This window comes from Macrobrachium rosenbergii, chromosome 27 (assembly GCF_040412425.1).
Source record: "Macrobrachium rosenbergii isolate ZJJX-2024 chromosome 27, ASM4041242v1, whole genome shotgun sequence".
In the NCBI taxonomy this organism is placed as follows: Eukaryota; Metazoa; Arthropoda; class Malacostraca; order Decapoda; family Palaemonidae; genus Macrobrachium; species Macrobrachium rosenbergii.
The window spans coordinates 16,555,158-16,574,966 of NC_089767.1; the positions used below are offsets into that span (position 1 = coordinate 16,555,158).

The window sequence follows — 19,809 nt, forward strand, 5'->3', positions numbered from 1 at the left end:
ACTAATCTTAAAATAATAGAAACTTTGAACTCCAGAAGTACTCTTGGCCAAGACTTGGGTCCGTGATCCACACGAAGATTTAGGCCCATGGGTCTAGCCACCATGGGTCTAGCTAGAAAACCCGGTGGACTCGCCTTTGGCTTGACTGAATTTCAGTTGCGCGAAGAAAAGACCCCCCTTAATTTAAGCCAAGGACTGGCGTGTGAAACGCCATGTACTCGATTCTCCTTTTGGGCATCGGAACAGTGGTTTAATCTCCACTCACGTATCTTGAGGAACTGTTGAGAATGAAAACGTGGTATGTCCAAGTAACTTACGGTATTCACCGGCATTCTCCAGGCCAGGATGTCCTCTATTAATCCTGCCCCAGGCTATTGTACCTTCTTCACTCTATGCCGATGATGAATGGTTACTTGATGGTCACATTGACACATGTTATGCAATGGGAAACAACGGGCACCTTTACCCTCTTTGTTGATATATAAAGGGGCTGATCCTGGATATTTTCTGCACGGGGATATTCACTGTGATTTAGCAGCTCAAGTATGTACACACCAGTAAACACTGCTGTTTTTTTTTTCCTCTAGAATCAGTCCAGGCACGGGAAGCTTTAATTTATAATCTACTAGTAGCTATATATATATATATATATATATATATATATATATATATATATATATATATATATATATATATATATATATTTTTTGTGTACTCGCATCTTCAGTAAACCCGGCATTATATTGACAGTTTGGTAATAATGTTAAAATGACTTCCATGTAGCAATTGACAGAAGTTGGTGCTAGTAAAACCGTTAATGGTGGGACCTTCGTAGTACAGTTGCGAGTGTGTTTTTATACGATCCCGCTCACACGCAAACAAACGCACAGCCTCACGCGCACATCGAAACGAGATCCGACAGTTAACAGGAAGGGACGCAATCAGAGGAGAGTCACGTACTTCGAGACTAATTCTCTAAATCTGAATCTAATTGCTTTAGCTCAAACATCAAATGTTAAGCTGTACCAGAACTCCGTTATCTTTCACTTAGTTCCGATTGTATATAAGTATGTATGGTTTTCATACATGCATTTTTATACACATAATATACGGTACGATATTCGATGCAGTATTTTGTGCCAAGATCCAGGATATTTTTATCATCAGTGTCGCCAATATCTGAATTTTAAAATACAGGACCCACTGACGGTCCTTGGAATAATTTTCTTAAAAACTCGTATAGGTCCATTCCCGTTTCTTAATAATTGCTTCTTATTTTCTTCCCTTATACCTTCAGGTATTTGTATATTGGAATTTTTATTTAATCGTTTTAACAGTCGGAGCATCAGTCTGTGTGCGTTGAACACACTCCAGTTAATTTTATATACTGCAAATATATACAAAGTTACATTTTTACTACTTGCATCTGGCAGTCGAGCTATACATATAAATATTACAGACACGAAGTTTTTTTTTTTTTTATCTAAAAAGGTACCGGTAGCTTCTTCGATGGACTGGACGTTGCTGTTACCGGGATACTTGAAACACGTTATTAAAGTAACTTGCTACATAGAATGTAACTTCAAAGACTGATGATAACGTTGCTCTCTCTCTCTCTCTCTCTCTCTCTCTCTCTCTCTCTCTCTCTCTCTCTCTCTCTCTCTCTATATATATATATATATATATATATATATATATATATATATATATATACTGTATGTGTATTATATATATATTTGTGTTTATAAGTATGCAGTATATACAGAATCACTCTCCCTTCTTCACCCATTTATATAGAAGTCATTGTTCCCTCTTCCCGGTTTCCATTTACCTTTATAACCTTACTCCAGGTCACATTCTTTCTCAACTCTCTCCACTTCCAAACACTTTGTACAAGAGTCTACAATTCCTCCTCTTTGTCAGAAGCGAATATTATATTTTCTGCAAGCATCAAGTAAATGGGTTGTGAATGGACTATCAAATGGTTGAATGGTTGATGTTTGGAGATTATAAAGTGCTGATTGATGATATAAAAGAAAAGCTGCAGAAACTGTTGAAAGTTTGAAAGTTTTTGTTAGAGTCGAAAGCTAAGAGCAACTGTGTGGAAGTGTAAGGTTATGAGGGCAAATTGAGACCAAGTCGACGGAGTAACGAATGTTAATTTGAATGGTGGTCGGGTGGAAGCAGTTTATTCATGTAAGTAGGCCTATTTGGGAGTAAAGGTAACGGATGATGGTAGGATGAGAAGGCGTCACAGAATAGGTAAGTAAGAAAGGTAACTGGGTGTGTGTGCTGATTGAGAAGAAACTCGTATTATCAGTAGAAGCTAAGTGGGAATATGAAGATATATTTTACCTAATTCTCCTTTATGGAATTGGTGTGTGGATGTTGACGGTAGGATAAAAAGAAGCTGAAGAAGCTGTCGAGATGAATTGTTTGCAGTATATTTTGTAGTAGAATTGATTAGGTGAGAGATGAGGAAATACGTTGAAGTGCTAAATTTTAACGTAGGTGAAAAGATAGATTAGAGGATTTTAAAGTCGACTTGGTCTTAGGGGAAGAATGGGAGTCGAGAGGACGGTGAAAAGATTTTCTAAATCAGGAGTGGGCGTAGGTTGATGAGCCAAACCCTATTAGTGGCTTACAGATAGATAGATACTTGTGAGGTTCCAGGAAGTATGACAGTGCACTCAATGTGTATGGATGTTCGACATGGTGCACATGAGCCACCTGTGCAGGTATACAAAACATCATTGACCCTTTGGGTTTTATACAGAACCACCCTTTGTTAGCGGCCTAATACATACATACATATAAATATGTATAACTGAATCACGAAAATATGGAACGTGATGAATATATAAATAAAGATAAAATCCACGAAGGAAACGGAAACACTGGAGTGCTGCGAGGCCTTTCGACACTAGTCTGCTAAGTAAAGGACTAGTGTCGAAAGGCCTCGCAGCACTCCAGTGTTTCCGTTTCCTTCGTGGATTTTATCTTTATTTACATATACATATATATTTTATATATATATATGTATATATACAGTATATATGATATATATAATGATGATAATGTTTCGTCATGACTAACACCACAATGTGGTTTTTCTTCCCTTAAATTATTCAACCACCGTCCCACGAATGTTAACAAGTGAAAGAAATAAGTATGTCTTGTTCGATTGACAGGAAGTGACAGCATAGTTATCCTTTTTCCCGTTTCACAAATGACGTTGTTATCATACTTTGACGACAAAAGAGGAAGATAAAACCTCACTCTATTGGTGAACAAAGGATCACGGTTAAAACGCTTAGGAAACAATTAAACCCTGATGCAAAGAACAGACCCAGGTAAAAGAAGGCAATTTTTAACACTTTTTAGAATCCTTGCGTGAAAGCTGTTCTTAATATGGCTATGACCCATGTCTTTGGAAATACGGGATAATTATTCTGCACTGTTGATTCCGTTGTTAGTGAGGGTTCCTTTGTTTTTTAAACTGACAAATCTCTCTCTCTCTCTCTCAATCCTCTGTTGTGACTCCAGATTTAATAGTCTCTCAATCGTCCCCCTCTCTCTCTCTCTGTCAATAATCTAGATGTTGTGACTCCAGATTTAATAGTCACAAATCAATCCTCTCTCTCTCTTTCTCTCTCTCTCTGTAGTGATATACTTCTACAGAGAATTCGTAGAAACCTGTATTTTATAGTTATTGAATTATTTAAATCACATTGAGTAGATCATAAAAGATTTTTCTATCAAATAAGTAAACGTAGTATCATAATGTAGTTGAAAGTAAACATTCGTATAGAATTACTTATATCCATTCATAACATTAACCGTATGAATTCCTCCGTAGCCACAAGTAATAAAGCGTAATTCATAAGGTACGGTACTTGCTCATCAGGGATTTTAGAAAATGTAGAATCTTGGTTTAATGATTCCTGCCAGTGATTCAGCCTGAAGGCTGAAACTGAGATTCTCACTCTGTTGGAAATACCTTCATATTTCCAAGGTTATCAGGTTTATACTGAAAGGGAAATGGACCCTGTGGTTTTTTTTTTTTATGTTTCAGAGGTAAACCGTAATCTCAGTTTCCGCCAACAGTACCGCGACCCGCTCTGTTTAAGACGTGGTCACCGTTCCTTGTTCCGACGTCATACTGTAGAGGCGTCTCTATGGGTGGTAGTGAGCTGTGGCAAGAGCGTAGAAGAAAAGTCAACCGTCCTCGTTTTCAACTGGAGTGCAAAAGGCTCTGTATGGTACTACGTATGGTACTACTACCTATACGCGACGAGTTCTCTTCAGGCCTGAAACGTCTCGTTCATAACTGCTCCGTTGGTATCTAAGCGGAACGCAGACGAATTATCAAAACTGTCCTGAAATTATCAGCATCCAGTTTGGCAAATTGTCTGTATCGAAGTTATTCCGTCAATAATACTCCCTTTTATCTCCTGTCTTATGATTAGCACATACGACACGGCAAATTACCACGCATGTACGAGATAATTAGACCTCAGGCTGAAAGGGGAGGACTGATTTATCACGGTTTTAGTACTATTTAGTAGTAGTAGTACACACATACATAAATACGCACATATGTATGTATGTATGTATGTATGTATGTATATATATATATATATATATATATATATATATATATATAATATGAGAGAGAGAGAGAGAGAGAGAGAGGGAGAGAGAGAGAGAGATAATCTCACTCATTTTTCGCCTATTTGTAAATGGCTCTATTAAAGTCGGTTATCACCGTACACCATACAGATTCAAATTATTTCTGAATAAAAAAAAAAAAAATCTTACCTGTATTTTAGACTTTTGGCTGACGAATGTAGCGCGCTAATGTTCGACGCAGGTGTGACCACTAGGGTGTCAGAGGTTGCACGATCAAGAAACCTCAGGTCCCGCATTGGTGTAACTTCTGTTCTGCTGGAGACTTCCTCCTGTATTTCTGCAGTGTCATTATAGGCATTAGTTAACTCGATGTAATTGTATTTTCTAATTTTCGAGTTGTTCCCAAATGAACGGATCTTTTTCTGAGTTTCTACAATGATACCATTGCCAACACTTCCATTTACCTTATCACCATTAAGCGCACCGTTCTCTTCGTCACTAAAGTTATCACTTATAGGTGTTCTTGGCGTAAGAGACGCCTGTGTCACAGTCTCTTCAGCGGAAGTATTATGGAAATAGGCGGAAAAAGAGCGGGGGAATTCGGAACTCTGATAATCGTAGGCCGAAAGAAAGAAGAGGGTAAGGCTAGCAAGGAACAGAGAGGCGAGGAAAGTGCGTATGATGCGTATGTATGCTCTTGGGAAAGCCATGGCTTCGATTCTTTTGATGACTGTTACTCTATGAACTGCTAGTACTTTCTCTTTTGTACTTCCATGCTGAGACACTTGAATGTTATTTTAAGTTGTGGAAGGACGTGCGTCACCTCTAAACCCTGAGGAAAAGCATCAGTAATTCCTCTCAATTGCGACGTAAATAAAGCTGATTACAAAAAGTATAGCGTCACGTTACACATGGATAACTTTATAGCGCGTCCATTCTCATGCTAAACTTCCTAAGAAACTTAGTAGGACGCCATAACCTACATCGCAATAAGAAATGGAGAGATTGACTCTTGCGGTACCTAGCTAGAACTGACACTGACTTAGTGTTGGATTTAAGAACAACAGTCACTTCACATTTAGTAGACGTCACACTCACATTTGAAGATATGTAATTTTCTTCACTTAGCAGAGCATGCGGATCTGGAACAGAAAGAAAACGGGTCGTTACTAACCATAAAATACAGTTTTCAAGGTTGAATTTTCAAATGTTAACGTAACTAACCATTAAATGAGAGAATACATTTTGTTTTACTACCGGCCTGGCACTCACGTTTATGATATACAGATTACAAGCACAAGCAGGTCTATGCATTACTGGAATATTCTGGATTTACAGTAAACTTTCGACTTCTTCAGTTCCAGTGGGAATGATGCACCGGACAGCTGTTACCGTGGGAAATCGAGGCACGTAGTCATTTTTGTAAGAATTATGTTTACGTCGCTGCCTCGCGTTTTGTTTTCCAGTTTTGGTCATACGTCAAACCGGATCCATAATTTCAAAATGGAGGATTTTTTTTATATATGTATGTTGTTCCTATTCATTGTTCTTGTTCCGGATAATTTTAGCTGTATAAATGCAATCGTCTTCCGCTTGATAGTATTCAGCTATTCCATTCTTAGGACTTTCTTTTACAAATTTATTTTCCCCTATGGAAATTGTACTTCCCTTTAATGAAAACTAGAATTATAGACATAGAATGGCTGATTGTAGGTTGTCTAACCATACAATTACCAGGGAAAACTTGGGGTCGGACAGATGCATCCTCTGCTGGCTACAGACTTTCTCGTACTAATTCAACAGACTTCAACTAATTATAAGAAGGCTGTAATTGCGGTTGTCTTGAGGGGTTGCAGTCTAAAAGTTCCGCATCCAACAAACCCATATTAGTAGATAAATATTTAATTACAACTCTGTTTTGAAGTAAAAAGGGTTTAGGAACCAAGAAAGTGCACCATACAAAATATGTCCAGCTTGTAATTCCATTACCATCTGTTGCATAGTGAATATGAAATTACACTCCTCCTAGTGACGTTTATAATTATATCTTACGGGATGTGGATTTCCAGAGCTAGTGTTTATTTTGTTTCCATTTTCTTAGATTCTGTATTGAAAGAGATTCAATAGCTAACTGCAACGTAAAATGTTCTTAGCTGACCTAATGTCTAAAATTACATGTTTAGTAAGTATTCAGTGCGCTCTCATTGATGAATTGAATTGAATATAGAATTTAGGCCATAGGCCAAGCACTGGGACCTATGAGGGAATTCAGCTCTGAAACGGAAATTGACAGTAAAAGGTTTGAAAGGTGTAACAGGAGGAAAACCTCGCAGTTGCACTATGAATCAATTGTTAGGAGAGGGTGGAAAGTAAGATGGAAGAAAGAGAATATGAAAGGAGGTACAGTTAAAGGAACGAAAGGGGTTGCACCTAGGAGCCGAAGGCACGCCGCACAGAACCTTAAATAATGCCTACGGTGTTACGCATGAGGTGCACTGAAGGCGCTACCCTCCCTACGGGGAGTGCGCTCTCATTGCATTTGACAATTATACAATCTTCGGAATAAAGTCTTGGCACCTGTTTTGATCTTGTTACAATTCACGAGACCTGCATTAGTAATGAAACTCTTTCACTCTGCCAACATTCTCATTTCATTTGAAATGTCACGGTGATACCCAGTCCCATGTTAAAAATGTCATGTTCATTGAATCTCAGACCATGAATCTGTTTTCTGGCACAGTAATGATCGTTGATTTTCTTTAGTTTGAGGGGATATGTAGGTTAACACTATATCCTGTTCTAATTTTTTTTATTGAAATGCTAAAGAATTGTAATTCGATTTGTAATATTTTATTGGCTGATATTTTTAGGTATGGATTCTTCATTTTGCAGAAGTTTGCTAGGAAAACTTCTAGCCTGGATGGCTAGCAGTTTTACTGGTTACTGGAACAACTGGATGGTCGTTCCAGTAACCAATAATTTCTTAACTTTAAATGAGTTTCACTACAGTGAAAGTCGTGAAGTAATTGATGCGATACGAGAATGGGTAATTATCCATAAAGTTAATTATCAGATTTATATGGTTAAGTTTCCAATTTTTAATTGCATAATCCGTAAAAAAAAGGTATGTTGCATGTTCTCTAAAAATAACCCCTCTTACCGAAGTTCCGTTAACCACAAATGTTTTTACTTAAACGCACTTTCAAAAAAAGCCACGAGAAATCGAAAGTAATATAGAAAGCAATATAGGCATTCGTGTTTGAAACTGTGTATTATAGGGAAATTTAATCACTAGTGGTTTCACTTTCTAGTGAAAAAGCATTGCGCCGGTAGCGAGAGCAGATGTTTCCATGGAAACGTTAGGCAACAGCGCTACCAGATTTCTTTAATGACTGAAAGCAAAACTTCAGAGTTTTGACTGGATGCAATACTAGAAATTTTAAATCAGTTGCAGGTGGCTAATAACTCGCAAGATTTTAGTGGGCCTTTGTCGACGAGGGGGGGAGGGGGAATTCAACTGTTCTAGTTCAAGGGCCATGCGATTGAGAATACCTTCTTAGTGTATCCTCTCTTTCTATACTTGTATATTACCCTGTGTAGACATTCACCCACTTCCGTTGTCACTTCGCCCAATATATATTAACATTTACAGCGTCACCGAAATGTAGTTTGTAACTATTGCACCAAATTCACGTTTTTTATAATCTCTCACCACTCGAGTGTTCAGAGGTGTGGATTTTTTCATAAATTCTTTGCAAACTGGTAACTGCAGCAGATATTTTTACATCTGGTCTTTTTCTTCAGCCATCCCTTGATTTCAGTATTTACTTTACAGTGAGCGGTTTAGAAATCGTACTTGTCTTTATTTGCACTTAACACAGTTTCATTGTCAGTAAGCTGTTCTTTGGTTGGACCTAATCTTTTGGTGTGATGGATAGTTGACAGTTTATAGTCTTGTAGTTTGCTGCTTTTTATTCCTCCGGCCCCACTTATCCGAAGACACTCTGTAATACCTGCAAAATTGTTTTTCACATAAACAATTGTGCCGAGATATTCTGAGATTTATAAGACGTATTTCATATTAGCTGTCAAGTCAGCGTTTTCACAACACTGAAAGTAAGAAACTCTTAAATCTTCTCACTGAAAGACTTGATATGTTAAATCTTTCAGATTTCAAGTGGGAGCTTATTGTGCAGTCTCAGAGCTGCAAATTATTTTAATGGCTCTAAAAGTAGTGCATCTTGGCTCAAATAACTTGAAACATCTGTAGCTAATGTGTTGATGCCATCTGGTAGCTCTGTTAGGTGAAACAAGTCTCTCAGATATTTTGGACAACCAGTCTTGATAGCTTACTGAGTTGTTATTCATATTTTGAACATTTTCCTAGCTTTGATAGGGACCCAGTTCAACTCGAACAATCCAAGGGTAACCCTGTCCCAAGGTGCAATACCCTTTATTAACCTTGTCGCTCTGTTTGATATATTTTGCAGCTTCATAAGTTGTATCTTGGGTAGGTTAATCAGTGTTTTTGAAGAGCAATCAAGATATTTTTCAATGAAAGCCAGTGTTTTTAGGATGATGGTCAGTAACCCTTACAAAATAATCGATTCAAGTACTGAGACAAATTAGAGTCCAGAAGCAGTCAGAATTGGATTACTATTTATATTTGCCCAAAAATTACAACAGTTTCTTGAGTTATTTTTCTTTCATACCAACATAAATTCAGCTTTATTTTCGTTTAATTTTAATTGCCTAAATGTCACCCATTTCTTGACACTGGTAAGAACGTCGTTTAGTTCTCATCTATATCTCCGATGTTGTTTATTTGGAATTAAAATTGGGTGTGGTCCACAAATAGCTTGAACTTTACCCCTTTGTCCCTGTAGTACATTTGACAATCCCGTCATATAAATTCAAAACAAGATTGAACCTAATACATTTCCTTATGGCACTCCTGTTCTTAGTGTTTTCACGAGATGAATATGATTCTGAAATCTGTGCACAGGTAGCCTTTTAAATACTCAAAGGCGTCTTCAATAATTCCAGTTAATCATTTAGATGGCCGTGCACAGCTGCATCAGATGCCGCGCTTAGTTTGAGTAAAACCAAGGTACTACATTTCCCTTCATCCATTATTTCTAAACAATAATTTAAAACAGATAAATGATAAAGAAGTCAGCTTAAAAAACTACTTTGATATTCGTCTTAATCTTGCAGCTAAAGGATCTTAAAGTCTGTGGGTTGAACTAACACGCACGGAAATAGCCTGGAACTCTAAGTCGTATATAGTTCTACGATTACACAAGCTTTCAGTTTTGTGGTTGAATCTCCCATATGGTGACTTCAGACATCAGCACGTAGCCCTGCTAAACAAACATCCGTCAAGGTTATTCATAAATCATTTTTCTTTCTATTTTTATATATTACGGGGAGAAAATTCTCTCTCTCTCTCTCTCTCTCTCTCTCTCTCTCTCTCTCTCTCTCTCTCTCTCTCTCTCTCTTGCGCTCTACGTAATAAAGACTGGAAGATTGCTTAAGCTGAATCAGCTCCAGAATTATATTGAACATATTCAGGACTTTCCTATTCTGTGAATAAATAAATTTAATTTGAAATATCAATATTCTCTTGAAAATTTATTCTGCCCTACAGGTAAATGTATGCTCATATGAACAGTGTCTTAGCGGTTCCTAAACATAAATGCGCTCGTGCTCACATATCACTGATACGCAGCAAAAATATAATAAAAATATAAATTGCGTTTATTATATAGACCATGTGTTTTTAATATTAGTAGATAGATGGAGAGACAAACATTGTATATATGTGTGGTGTATCTCTATGCCTGTACTGTTAAACAAATGCCATATTTACTTACGTAAGTAAATGTGATTCCACCCATTCATATTGATGTACTGTGTAGGTACCTTACCCTTAAACATATGACTTGCATTTTGCCTCTCCATAACATAATCAACCCATTCGGTCGGCCATAGAAACCATCTATAGCACATGGAATCAATACTGTATATACTTTTAAGTTTATCAAAGTTATAGCGAGCAAAACTTTTTTTAGAAATTGTGCTGACAATTCTGATCAAACATAGTAAAATGATCTAGGTAATTGAGTAAAATTACTGCCAAGTTAAGTTGGTAATCGTTCTCTCTCTCTCTCTCTCTCTCTCTCTCTCTCTCTCTCTCCATGCGAAGAAAAATTTATTCAGCAGACCTTGAAGACAGCAGTTGGACCTTGAAGAATGTCCAACCTACCCCCCCCAAAAAAAGCGTAATTCAAACAGAATTCTATGTCATTACAATCACGGACGAACGACATGAAGATGAGAGAGAGAGAGAGAGAGAGAGAGAGAGAGAGAGAGAGAGAGAGAGAGAGAGAGAGAGAGAGAGAGAGAAGGGAATTGTCAGCAACTTTTTCCTCTTCCTACCTACTTATCTGCTCATTTGTTAACTTTTCCAAATGTGGGATTTTAACTGAGGAAGTAAGAAAGATGACATGGGAGTTGGTAGGGGAAGACCAGTGTCGGTATTTATATAAGGGAGAGGGTTGTAGATGAATTTTTAGTCGCTGACTGAGCATTAATCAGCTTAGTCTGGTGTTTCTCTGTATGTATATATGTATATATATATATATATATATATATATATATATATATATATATATATATATATATATATATATATATATATATATATATATATACATATACTGTATACTGTATATATATTATATTTACAGACAGACAGACAGACTAGGTTGATTACTGCTCAGTAAGTAAATAAAAATTCATCTACAACAACCCTATATATATATATATATATATATATATATATATATATATATATATATATATATAGAGAGAGAGAGAGAGAGAGAGAGAGAAGAGAGAGAGAGAGAGAGAGAGAGAGAGAGAGAGAGAGAGAGAGAGAGACACACACAGCAGACTAGGTTGATTGCTGCTCAGCAAGTAACTAAAATTCTACAACCCATATATATATATATATATATATATATATATATATATATATATATATATATATATATATATATATATATTTATATATATATATATATATTTAGAGAGAGCGAGAGTGACACACACACACCAGTCTAGGTTGATTGCCGCTCAGTAAGTAACTAAAAATTTATCTACAACCCTCTCCCATATATAAATACCTCCTGTCATCCCTTCTGTCATATTTCATTCTTACTCAGTTAAAATCCCGCATTTTGAAAAGTAATAAACGAGTAGTTAAATAAGAAGGAAGAGGAAAAAGTTGCTGTTAATTCCTCTCTCTCTCTCTCTCTCTCTCTCTCTCTCTCTCTCTCTCTCTCTCTCTCTCTCTCTCTCTCTCTCTCTCTCTGTAGTCAACAACATAAGAATACTGGATTTAGGGAATGATCCTCAGTTTGAGAGTTCAGCGCTTACCACTATGACTAAGAGGTCAGAGAGAGAGAGAGAGAGAGAGAGAGAGAGAGAGAGAGAGAGAGAGAGAGAGAGAGAGACTTGATTCCCAAGCCCGTGTTTTTAAGGTATAAGATTTCATTGTTGCTCCAGAAAAAGAAAATGAGTAAAGAGAAAGGAAGTTCGCAGCTCGTTGGTTATACCGTTCGTGGTAAAGTAATATTGCTTTCCCGTGTCAAGTACAGGAAGAGCGTAATCGTTGAAGGAAGGTATTGCGTGAAGTTTCCAACCTGGCAGTAAACTTTTGTGTTCAGTACTGGAAAATGCAATGCTTGTAAACAATTAAAGCAAGCATTGCGCTACAAAAACAACAATGATTGAATTAACGGTTAAGTGTAGAAGATGAAAGGAATTTCCTGATGGTAACGATACTGAATGAGTACTGGGAAAAATGATTTAATGACACCTATTAATATTTCAGATAAAAAGTTTTTTTTTGTCGTTGTTGTAGACTTTCAATATTGCTAACAGCAAAGTCGTTTCATCCTGTACAATTCAGTCGTTTCATCCTGCACAATTCACTTGTTAAAGTTATCGTGCCCGTAACTTCTGTAATATGAGGAGGAATTTAATTGTTTACATGGATTATACTTTCCAATACTGAAACGTCGGTGATGTTACATGTCTGATTCAGCAGGTGTTATGTAGGTAAACATTTGCAGATAGACAGTAACAGGAATAAGGCGCATCATTCAAAATGTTCGAGGGCTTTGATCAACCTCCTGGATCGCCTGTGTCATGGTTCCCAGTTTGTCCTGCTTGTTCTGCTGGAAGAGTCTGCTTCTGAAATAGAATCCTAAGCCGGAATTCCTTGTTCAAGTGTTCGACGAGTTTGCATCTATTCATTTAAGCAGAATTCCACTTGTGCATGTTACAGTCCTGTTTGTACACTATATAGGACCTCCAAATTAGTGCCAGAGGAATTGCTATTGTGACTGCCATGAAGCTGCATGTTATCAAGTATATGTTTTTGGAATCGATCAAAACCACTATAACTATATTTGATATGCTCTTAGATTTAAACAAACTTTTTAGTACAGTCTATTGACCCCTACCTTATTTTATCTGAAGTGACTTCACAAAGAAGTGCTTTGCTTAAGCCAGGCAGGTCTACTTTAGACTCATGTCATGCCCTGGCTTTGTACAGCTACAGTCTCTGCTACAGATGGGGCCAAATACAGAGAATTTCGTTACTTTCCATCGTTGTACCTAATATGTCAACATTAAAAACCAGTCTAGCCGAAGTCTTACAACACCTTAAAAGCAACAGAACACTATTGTGCTGCTATGAAGATAACTGACGTTAATTTTAGCCCAGGTCCTAGCAAGAAATTGTATCTGACATAGGTACTGCACAAGCTGATCATCACCAGTGCGTCATTTCCTTACATATGCACTGCAACATACCATATGTCGCACAAGTCCTCGCCAGTGTCTGGGGTATTAAGATTTCTCTGCGTTCCACACCACTTCCAGCCCAGGTATTAACGTCACTTTAGTGTCATACCGTTCACACCCTTTTCACCAACCTGTAGTAGTCCTTCTGGTTCGCTGAATTGACCAGACCGCAACTGTACAAGTCCACATTCGTCTTTTCGAACTTTCTGCTGAACTTCTGTCATCCGCATCTGTATCGTTTCAATAGATTTATATATATTTAACCCTGGGAATTTATTCTCGGTATTGGGTGAGTGCGTTTTCGTAGGTCAACGGCTGCTGATGAGTATTCTGTGCAGATAGGTATGTATGAAACAGTTGTACTCTGAACATTACTGTACAAGGTGGACGGGTGAGCGAACATGGTGTGACATGTATCACATCAGAATATTTTAATTTATTTCTTCATTAAAATCTAGGCCTAGTAGTGACAAGCATTTCCAAAGTGTGAAGAAATCGAGCAGTTAAGAGGGCACTGTGGCTATTGAGAATTACATACGTATCTGGTAAAAAGTGACCAGTGAATTCTACTATGTGTGTGTGTGTGCGTGTTTGATGTTTGTGTCAGTGTGCGTGCAAAATCAGAAACACAGACAGTTAGGGTAACGTGAAAGTACGTGCAGACTTTCAGTTGGGAGCCGTGCATGAAAATGGACGAACCGTGACAAATTATGCATTCGAAACGTTTACATACGAAAGAGAACTTCATTATGAAAATGCTTTCATCTGCGTAAAGTTTCACTGCCACTCGTGTGGCTATCCACCTGAACGACAGTATATTGGAATATGAGGATTCTCATAAACGACAGGCATTACTTTGTGCTCGTGATCGATTTGTCATCTGGTTGTCAGGTTTTTTTCTCGAGAGGGAGACATTTGACTCTTCTCGGTGAGTCTGGTGCGAAATGAGTGATAATTTTGAATGACTTCTCTGAAGGTATCTCTCTCTCTCTCTCTCTCTCTCTCTCTCTGTAGTCAGCATAAGAATACTGGATTTAGGGAATGATCCTCAGTTTGAGAGTTGAGCGCTTACCACTATGACTAAAAAGTCAGAGAGAGAGAGAGAGAGAGAGAGAGAGAGAGAGAGAGAGAGAGAGAGAGAGAGAGAGAGAGAGACTTGATTCCCAAGCCCGTGTTTTTAAGGTATAAGATTTCATTGTTGCTCCAGAAAAAGAAAATGAGTAACGAGAAAGGAAGTTCGCAGCTCGTTGGTTATACCGTTCGTGGTAAAGTAATATTGGTTTCCCGTGTCAAGTACAGGAAGAGCGTAATCGTTAAAGGAAGGTATTGCGTGAAGTTTCCAACCTGACAGTAAACTTTTGTGTTCAATACTGGAAAATACAATACTTGTAAACAATTAAAGCCAGCATTGCGTTACAAAAACAACAACGATGAATTAACGGTTAATTGTAGAAGATGAAAGGAATTTTCTGATGGTAACGAGACTGAATGACTACTGAGAAAAAATGATTTAATGACACCTTTTAATATTTCAGATAAAAAGTTTTTTGTCGTTGTTGTAGACTTTCAATATTGCTAACAGCAAAGTCGTTTCATCCTGTACAATTCACTTGTTAAATTTATCGTGCCCGTAATTTCTGTAATATGAGGAGGAATTTAATTGTTTACATAGATTATACTTTCCAATACTTAAAAGTCGGTGATGTTGCATGTCTGATTCAGCAGGTGTTACGTAGGTAAACATTTGCAGATAGACAGTAACAGGAATAAGGCGCATCATTCAAAATGTTCGAGGGCTTTGATCAACCTCCTGGATCGCATGTGTCATGGTTCCAAGTTTGTCCTGCTTGTTCTGCTTGAAGAGTCTGCTTCTGAAATAGAATCCTAAGCCAGAATTCCTTGTTCAAGTGTTCGACGAGTTTGCATCTATTCATTTAAGCAGAATTCCACTTGTGCAAGTTACAGTCCTGTTTGTACACTATATAGGACCTCCAAATTAGTGCCAGAGGAATTGCTGTTGTGACTGCCATGAAGCTGCATGTTATCAAGTATATGTTTTTGGAATCGATCAAAACCACTATAACTATATTTGGTATGCTCTAGATTTAAACAAAGTTTTTAGTAAAGTCTGTTGACCCCTACCTTATTTTATCTCAAGTGACTTCACAAAGAAGTGCTTTGCTTAACCAGGCAGGTCTACTTTAGACTCATGTCATGCCCTGGCTTTGTACAGCTACAGTCTCTGCTACAGGTGGAGCCAAATACAGAGAATTTCGTTACTTTCCATCGTTGTACCCAATACGTCAACATTAAAAACCCATATAGCCGAAGTCTTACAACACCTTAAAAGCAACAGAACAATATTGTGCTGTTATGCACATAACAGATGTTAATTTTAGCCCAGGTCCTAGCAAGAAACTGGATCTGACATAGGTACTGCACAAGCTGATCATCACCAGTGCGTCATTTCCTTACATATGCACTGCAACATACCATATGTCGCACAAGTCCTCGCCAGTGTCTGGGGTATTAAGATATCTCTGCCTTCCACACCACTTCCAGCCCAGATATTAACGTCACTTTAGTGTCAGACCGTTCACACCCTTTTCACCAACCTGTAGTCCTTCTGGTTCGCTGAATTGACCAGACCGCAACTGTACAAGTCCACATTCGTCTTTTCGAACTTTCTGCTGAACTTCTGTCATCCGCATCTGTATCGTTTCAATAGATTTAGATATATTTAACCCTGGGAATTTATTCTCAGTATTGGGTGAATGCGTTTTCGTAGGTCAACGGCTGCTGATGAGTATTCTGTGCAGATAGGTATATATGAAACAGTTGTTCTCTGAGCATTACTGTACAAGGTGGACGGGTGAGCGAACATGGTGTGACATATATCACACCAGAATATTTTCATTTCTTTCTTCATTAAAATCTAGGCCTAGTAGTGACAAGCATTTCCAAAGTTTCCAAAGTGTGAAGAAATCGAGAAGTAAAGAGGGCACTGTGGTTATTGAGAATTATATACGTATCTGGTAAAAAGTGACCAGTGAATTCTAATGTGTGTGTGTGTGTGTATGTTTGATGTTTTTGTAAGTGTGCGTGCAAAATCAGAACGACATACAGTTAGGGTAACGTGAAAGTACGTGCAGACTTTCAGTAGGGAGCCGTGCATGGACATGGACGAACCGTGACAAATTATGCATTCGAAACGTTTACATACGAAAGAGGACTTCATTATGTAAATGCTTTCATCTGCGTAAAGTTTCACTGCCACTCGTGTGGCTATCCACCTGAACGACAGTATATTGGAATATGAGGATTCTCATAAATTACAGGCATTACTCTGTGCTCGTGATCGATTTGTCATCTGGTTGTCAGGTTTTTTTCTCGAGAGAGAGACATTTGACTCTTCTCGGTGAGTCTGGTGAGAAATGAGTGATAATTTTGAATGACTGCTTTAAAGGTATTCTCTCTCTCTCTCTCTCTCTCTCTCTCTCTCTCTCTCTCTCTCTCTCTCTCTCTCTCTCTCTCTCTCTCATATTTGTTTTACGTTTAACATTGTTAATTAGTTTCAGTGCAGTAAAAAATTTCCAGATAGGGTATTCTCGAAAAAGATCTTCATCTGATAATATGCATGTAAATGAAAAATACAAAACTTGGATTACATCACCAAAGACCATTAAAAATTAAAGGTAAACAAATTAATAAATATCGAGTAAAGTGTAATCGAGCCATGTAAAAAATAACAAAATAGCAAAATTCCATAATACCAGAAAATAAAATTGCATAGAGACAAAGCGTTAGACGTGAAAGTATCAAGATCTGCGGCAAAAAATGACTGTGGATTCTAGAAAATTTGCCACACACATTGCAAACGCAAAATTAACTGAGTAAATAAGATTTAGAGCGGAAGCGTAATTTTGGGAAGACGCCGTGAAAGGTAGTATCATACCTGGTGACAATAATTACAAGGTACGCCGTGAGTAAGTTTTTAATTAAGCGATAATCAACGGAACCTAGATGGTTGAGCTGGTGGACATGTGGATTTTGATGAAGAAAGATTTTAGAAATTAGTAAGATGTACTTTTAACGAGATGAATAAATCGACTGTAATTGCCAGAATGAAGGTGAAAACTAGCGAAGCGTAGGTGGCGTAACATTCGCTTGTGCAGAACAGGTGCGGTACGTCTTTTTGAAAATCCCGGAAAAGTTTGATAGCTGATAGGTGTAAAGTACTTAGTTGCGCCAAGTGTAACGACTGGGACTTCTTTTGAAATCCAAGAATTGTAGTCCAGACTGACTGATCTGTAGGACAGCAGGTGTTGCCTGAGTTAAAATTCAGATAAGTTGATGCTTGAAAACCTGTCATTTCGAGGAAAAACTTCTTTAGCCTACACTCTCTGCTATGGATTCAACTGAACATTGGGACCTATGACTCTTTTACTCCTCCTCCTCTTATAAATTTTCCCCTTCCCTTTTTCCTCTTTCGTTGACACCTTGGCATGATATTGGATTACTGAATTCACTGCTCTTTTAAGTTGATGAATGTGGAGTTGGACGGCATGCCACTCCGCTCCTAAAACTAGAGTATCCGACATGGTCGAGTGAGGAGAAATTTTTATGTCAAGCCATGCCCTCAGTGCTGGGTCCGATCTCGACGGGCTGACAACCCTTAAGGCACTATGGGTATGGTGTATATCCAATTGAGGACCCCAGGGCAGTTACCACTTTTGGTGACAGTGTTGCCCCTCCCCCCGGTTGGCCTCCATGGTGAGAAGGACCTCATCCTGGACGAAATTAATTTTTTTTTATATGGTGAATCAACCAAACCTCCCCACGACTTCTGGCATGGCTATGGACTATCCTCAGGAAATCTCAGTTAATCAACAGCAAGGTGGTATTAAAACGTTAATGCCATATAAACCACCCAGAAAAAGTAAATATCGTCTTGACCCAACCTTGACTCACTTCGACCACGACTCCCTCTTTGGGAGTGGAAGTTGGTCAAGGTTTCTAACGTTGGAAACAGACAAAAGAATATCAGCACTCAAGTTGGAAAATTATTTACTGAGCAGGCATTCTACGGCAGAAATGTCGTTTAGACACATAAGAGAAAAGACGAGGCTTATAGAAGCCACAATAAAGAGTCAGTCTGAGGACTATATGTTTATAACAACAATAGAGAATATAAATGTAAATATTAAAAAACATGACACTATGAATAGTATTCTCTTGGGCTCTCTTAAAAAAAAAAAAAGATATCCCAGAGTCCAAGATTGTGAGGTATATAATATACAGGAGTAAACAAAGAAATAAACAAATGTTAAAAATCGCTGAAATAAAATTTTGAAGGTCAAGATCTACTTCAAAAAATACAAATTTTAGGCCAAACCAGGGAAGTAAGACCATTTGTCCCAAAGCCACTACAGTGTCAAAATTGTAGTAAATATGGTCATGCAAAGAAATATTGTCGAAATGAACCCGTGTGCGCGTATTGTAGCTCTGAAGAACATGTCATACAATGGAGTGCAGTGAACCAGTATATAAACTGCCGGCAAGACCAGCATGCAAGGTCCAAAGAATGTATGTATTATATAAACGATACAGTTAAAAATATTACAAGGAAGAACTGGGATGTCTATAAAAGAAGCTAAATTAAAATTGAAAGTGAAAGGAATTCAATATCCGTCTAAGAAACATACATATTCTTCAGTAACAAGACTGGGTAGTGCCGTTAGTGCACCGCATTACTTGAGGTTCTTTGCAGCGTGCCTTCGGTCCTTAGCTGCATCCCCTTTCGTTTCTTTTACTGTACCTCCTTTCATATTCTCTTTCTACTTTCCATCCTCTCCTATCAATTCATGGTGCAACTGCGCGGTTTCCCTCCTGTTACACCTTTCAAACCTTTTACTGCCAATTTCCGTTTCAACGCTGAATGACCTCATATGTCCCACTGCTAGGCCTTTGTCTTAAATTCCATATTCAGTTCAGTTCAATAACAAGAACCAATAATGAAGAAAAAACGCATACAGATAGTAGTAACAGCACAGAAAAATAAATCTCAAGAAGAAATTAATACTTTACAGAAAAAAACTCAAATTGTAAATAAATAAGAAACTGGTGCAGATGATATGGATAATATTTTATAAAATTCATTTGAAATATTAATGTAAATAGGAGCACAAGAAGATATACCACAGAAGCAGCAGAGCAAAGTTCTGATTGACTAGAAATTAAAGATAAAAAGAGACCTTTGGAGAGAAACCCCACCCAAAACGAAGAAACCAACGTTATTAG

The 19,809-nt window shown here is 37.7% G+C and overlaps 1 protein-coding gene across 2 annotated transcripts in view; it reads right to left on the reverse strand.

Moving 5' to 3' along the window:
• Window positions 1–19,809, reverse strand: part of LOC136853442 (uncharacterized) — a 59,791-nt gene that overhangs the window by 33,631 nt on the left and 6,351 nt on the right. Inside the window, exon 1 of one of the 2 annotated variants that reach the window (XM_067129008.1) lies at window positions 4,822–5,483. In XM_067129008.1, the coding sequence (XP_066985109.1) occupies window positions 4,822–5,342 (521 nt within the window). In that variant the 5' untranslated portion in view covers window positions 5,343–5,483. Of the gene's footprint in view, window positions 1–4,821; window positions 5,775–19,809 lie in introns of those variants that run through there. The other variant, XM_067129011.1, reaches the window with a different exon arrangement.